At 48.0% G+C, this 5,150-nt stretch overlaps 1 protein-coding gene across 1 annotated transcript in view; it reads right to left on the reverse strand.

Moving 5' to 3' along the window:
- MAP6 (microtubule-associated protein 6) overlaps nucleotides 1-5,150 on the reverse strand; it is a 93,973-nt gene that overhangs the window by 23,144 nt on the left and 65,679 nt on the right. Inside the window, exon 5 of the mRNA XM_008587426.1 lies at nucleotides 559-772. Coding sequence (XP_008585648.1) covers nucleotides 559-772 — 214 coding nt within the window. The remainder of the gene's footprint in view (nucleotides 1-558; nucleotides 773-5,150) is intronic.

Raw genomic sequence — 5,150 nt, forward strand, 5'->3', positions numbered from 1 at the left:
TGTGACAGACTGAGAACTGCTGCTGGATGGTGTTTATCCAGGGAAGAATGAGAGAGGGCAGGTGCTTTTCAGGGACTGGGGAGGGAAGGAAGGGTCCAGTGATTGGAGCCCAGAGTGAGACAGAGGCAGAGCCAGGGCTAGGTGGGAAGGAGGCCAGGCGAGGGGACCTGCAGTAATGGGCCAGCACTTGAGGGGCAGAAGCATAGCTATTTTGAGACAAGGGGACTTAGGGCTCAGGTGAGATTTTCTCCCACTTTTTTTATGGATTTCTCAAAATCAGAAGCTAGTTTTCTGGAAATCTGCTTGCCTATAAGCTGTTTTTATTTTAGGTAAATATTCCTTTTTTTTAGGTAAATGTTCCTTTTTAACATTCCCTTTGAATTTAACAAAGCTTTCTGTTGAAGATGCTCCTTGATATCAATGTGCTAAAGAGGGAAGGAGGGATTTCAAAGGAGCCTTGGGGGGTAGGCCAGAGTTTAGGGCTAGGCCCCATGCTCTGCTGCAGTTAACCCTCCCATCCTGGCTGTGCTGATGGGTTCCCCACAAGATCTGTCTCACCTTTGGAGGTTCCTTGAACGGTTCGCTATAGAGGCTGCGTATTCTTCTGCGATCAATGACCTTATTGTCAGCTGCTGTTGGCTTATTGGCCTCCCCTTTGAACTGGGCACTGTAGCTGGTCTCATGAGCCATCTTATCATCTGGGGGCTTGTACTGGGGCTTGGCTTTTATTGGTTTCACAGGCTTGATGTCCGTCCATGCTCTGAATTCATTCCTGTTAGTGAAAGAGAACATAAGTAAAATGAAGTGTCATTGGTCCACAGGCAGTGCTCCTAACACAGGGCTGCAAACACAGCAAGTTCTCAATTAGTGCTGAAGTGAGGCTGGAGAGTTAGCTTCACTCTTTCATCATGAAGTTAAAGATTTCCTTCCTGCAAAGTTGACCGAGGTTGTAGCAATAGCAGTAATGCCTTGGAGAAAGAGCTCAGGCTCCCAGCTCCACACTGTGATCATGGACAGGCAATTCTAATCTTGGGGCCTTATTTCCCCCAACTCTAAAATGAGGCTGAAAAAAACCCAACCCATTCAGTCATTCACAAATTCAAAAAATATTGAATGCCTGTTATGTGCAAGGTTAAAGAGTTGTACAACTAATGACACAATTTATTAGGTGTACAGCCTACTATATTGTACCTATCAACAAATGCCAATTCCCCTCCCTCGCTTTTTGTAATGAAGAACCTTTGTTGTTCAGAATCATTAAGGATAACTCCTTCCTTTGAATAGTAGAGTGCTTGCTTCTTATAGCACCAGAGCTTTAACAACCTAAATTACTTTAGATGAAAATACTTGTGAAATGTCTAAATGCTTGTAGATCTTAAGCAAAATGTACCGAAAATAATCTGGACATCACATCTAAGACTTGTGTTGAGAGATGTATGTGTAAGAGAGTCTTCATGAGATTTGGTGTGAATGGTTATTGGTCTTTACTCTAGATGGCCCTCATCTGCTGCTTTTCTGAGTCAATATGCCAGTTTTCTTGTTCACAGCAATTCCTCTTGTGGTTTCTAATCAGCTGTTTCTGATCTGTTATAGGGCTGGAAAGTAGTTGGCCGACAATGTTCAAAATGGGCTAAAATAAATGTAGCTGCTGATGGGGGCCACCAGAGTCCATCCTGATTAAGTGCATGAGATTCAATGCATAAGCTCTGTGGCTCCCAAGGTCTTTATAGGTCTCTTTGGGGCCATGAGAAGCTGTGTTGTGGGAGTTTGCATATGAATATCTGTGGAGTTAGGCTCTTCCAAGGCCTGCTTTCCCCTCACTGATAGCTCCCTCCTTCAAGGCTCAGAAATGACTGCTGTGACCAGGGGCCACAGGGGGCGGTGGGAAGAGCTTAGACTGGCAGCATGGGTTCTAGGCCCAGCTCTGCCTCTAACTAGCTTTTGAGTAGACCTCTCCTCACCCTAAGCCTTAGTTTCCTCACTTGTAAAATAAGATAATTAGGCTAGATAAGGTCCTTATAATGTCTTCTAGCCCCGAGACTCTTTCAGCTGAGAAAGCAAGTTTGGTAACCACGGGCCACTTGCTGGTCATTTAACCTCCTGACCTCTGGATTTCTTGAGAGATACTGGCTCATTTGTGAAGAGAGAGACCACCGTCTCTTAAGAGCCCCTCCTTAAGCTTCAAATTCACTTTTCCAGTGCAGCTCGGGCCTCCACCTAGATGCCTCACTGTAGGGAAAGTGAAGGAAAATGGTCAGGTTCCCTCAGATGTTCAGAATCTTGCTGAGCATTTGATGTAAATATGCACAGGCACCAGGTATTCCTTGTTTATTATCTAATGTAATTGTGCATGTGCACCCAGGTATCCTGGGTTATGGACTGCTGTATAGAGGATGAGTGGCTCTAATCCACAGTGCCCCCCGCCCCCAGGGGGCCACGGGGAGGCTGCTGCTGAAAGCTGTTACTGCCAGTGTCCCCGGGATGCCCTGAGAGGCCACTGCCGCTGGTGCTACTGCTGCTGTAAGCTGCTGCTTCTACTGCTAAGGACTGAGCTTAGGTCATCTGCCAACAGCTCCCAGGATCTTTCCCAATTACCTAGCGTGGACCTGCATATGAGGGGTCTGGTGACCCAGTCTGTACAGTGGGCTTGAAGGGTCTGAGCCCTAGCCCTGACAACATACATGGAAACTTAGTATAATTAAAATAATGAAGGGTCGGCCCGGTGGCGCACTGGATAGTGCGCCGCTTGGGAAGCGCGGCGGTGCTCCCGCCCGAGGGTTCGGATCCCACATACAGACCGGTTCCCGCTCACTGGCTGAGCGAGGCGCGGGAGCAGCGCCGAGGTTTGCAATCCCGTTGCCGGTCCCCGGTCCGGTACGGGGGCAACACTGAGGGTTGCGATCCGTTGCCGGACACGGAAAAAAGATAAAAGACAAAAATAAAAATAAAAATAAAAATAAAATAAAATAAAATAATGAAACGTTTTGGCTTTAGTTATGGGTTGCTGTAACTCAACAATTGGTGTACTCTGTAGCAATATACCCCACCAACTCAGACTCAACATCCCTAGACTAAAATCTTGGCTCCCCTGCCAAATTTTCTTCTCCTGGATTCCAGTCATAGTTCACCTTTACCCACTCATTCATTCACAGAATAGTTCCTGAGTGCTTACAGTTTGTCTGCAGAGCCCTGAGCTCAAGGTGCAGGAGGCAGAGGAGTTTAAGGTTCCTCCAACACAAGATGGTGAGAGAAGGGGGGAGGGGGAGCATAGAGAAAGACCTCCCACCCCAGGGGGCTAGGGAGGGGTTTCTGGAGCGGAATCAGAGAGGCTGATGGGGGTTGGCCAGAGAGGAAGGAGCAGGTTCTNCAGCACTGAGGGTTGCGATCCCGTTGCCGGTCCTGGTCCGGTACGGGCGTGACACTGAGGGATGCGATCCATTGCCGGACACGAAAAAAGACAAAAAGGAAAAAAAAAAAAAAAAAAGAGTCTTCATGAGATTTGGTGTGAATGGTTATTGGTCTTTACTCTAGATGGCCCTCATCTGCTGCTTTTCTGAGTCAATATGCCAGTTTTCTTGTTCACAGCAATTCCTCTTGTGGTTTCTAATCAGCTGTTTCTGATCTGTTATAGGGCTGGAAAGTAGTTGGCCGACAATGTTCAAAATGGGCTAAAATAAATGTAGCTGCTGATGGGGGCCACCAGAGTCCATCCTGATTAAGTGCATGAGATTCAATGCATAAGCTCTGTGGCTCCCAAGGTCTTTATAGGTCTCTTTGGGGCCATGAGAAGCTGTGTTGTGGGAGTTTGCATATGAATATCTGTGGAGTTAGGCTCTTCCAAGGCCTGCTTTCCCCTCACTGATAGCTCCCTCCTTCAAGGCTCAGAAATGACTGCTGTGACCAGGGGCCACAGGGGGCGGTGGGAAGAGCTTAGACTGGCAGCATGGGTTCTAGGCCCAGCTCTGCCTCTAACTAGCTTTTGAGTAGACCTCTCCTCACCCTAAGCCTTAGTTTTCTCACTTGTAAAATAAGATAATTAGGCTAGATAAGGTCCTTATAATGTCTTCTAGCCCCGAGACTCTTTCAGCTGAGAAAGCAAGTTTGGTAACCCCGGGCCACTTGCTGGTCATTTAACCTCCTGACCTCTGGATTTCTTGAGAGATATTGGCTCATTTGTGAAGAGAGAGACCACCGTCTCTTAAGAGCCCCTCCTTAAGCTTCAAATTCACTTTTCCAGTGCAGCCCAGGCCTCCACCTAGATGCCTCACTGTAGGGAAAGTGAAGGAAAATGGTCAGGTTCCCACAGATGTTCAGAATCTTGCTGAGCATTTGATGTAAATATGCACAGGCACCCAGGTATTCCTTGTTTATTATCTAATGTAATTGTGCATGTGCACCCAGGTATCCTGGGTTATGGACTTCTGTATAGAGGATGAGTGGCTCTAATCCACAGTGCCCCCCACCCCCAGGGGGCCACGGGGAGGCTGCTGCTGCAAGCTGTTACTGCCAGTGTCCCCGGGATGCCCTGAGAGGCCACTGCCGCTGGTGCTACTGCTGCTGTAAGCTGCTGCTTCTACTGCTAAGGACTGAGCTTAGGTCATCTGCCAACAGCTCCCAGGATCTTTCCCAATTACCTAGCGTGGACCTGCATATGAGGGGTCTGGTGACCCAGCCTGGCATGTAAGGGGTCTGGTGACCCAGTCTGTACAGTGGGCTTGAAGGGTCTGAGCCCTAGCCCTGACAACATACATGGAAACTTAGTATAATTAAAATAATGAAACGTTTTGGCTTTAGTTATGGGTTGCTGTAACTCAACAATTGGTGTACTCTGTAGCAATATACCCCACCAACTCAGACTCAACATCCCTAGACTAAAATCTTGGCTCCCCTGCCAAATTTTCTTCTCCTGGATTCCAGTCATAGTTCACCTTTACCCACTCATTCATTCACAGAATAGTTCCTGAGTGCTTACAGTTTGCCTGCAGAGCCCTGAGCTCAAGGTGCAGGAGGCAGAGGAGTTTAAGGTTCCTCCAAGACAAGATGGTGAGAGAAGGGGGGAGGGGGAGCATAGAGAAAGACCTCCCACCCCAGGGGGCTAGGGAGGGGTTTCTGGAGCGGAATCAGAGAGGCTGATGGGGTTGGCCAGAGAG

Source organism: Galeopterus variegatus, unplaced genomic scaffold, assembly GCF_000696425.1.
Source record: "Galeopterus variegatus unplaced genomic scaffold, G_variegatus-3.0.2 Scaffold4388, whole genome shotgun sequence".
Lineage (NCBI taxonomy): Eukaryota > Metazoa > Chordata > Mammalia > Dermoptera > Cynocephalidae > Galeopterus > Galeopterus variegatus.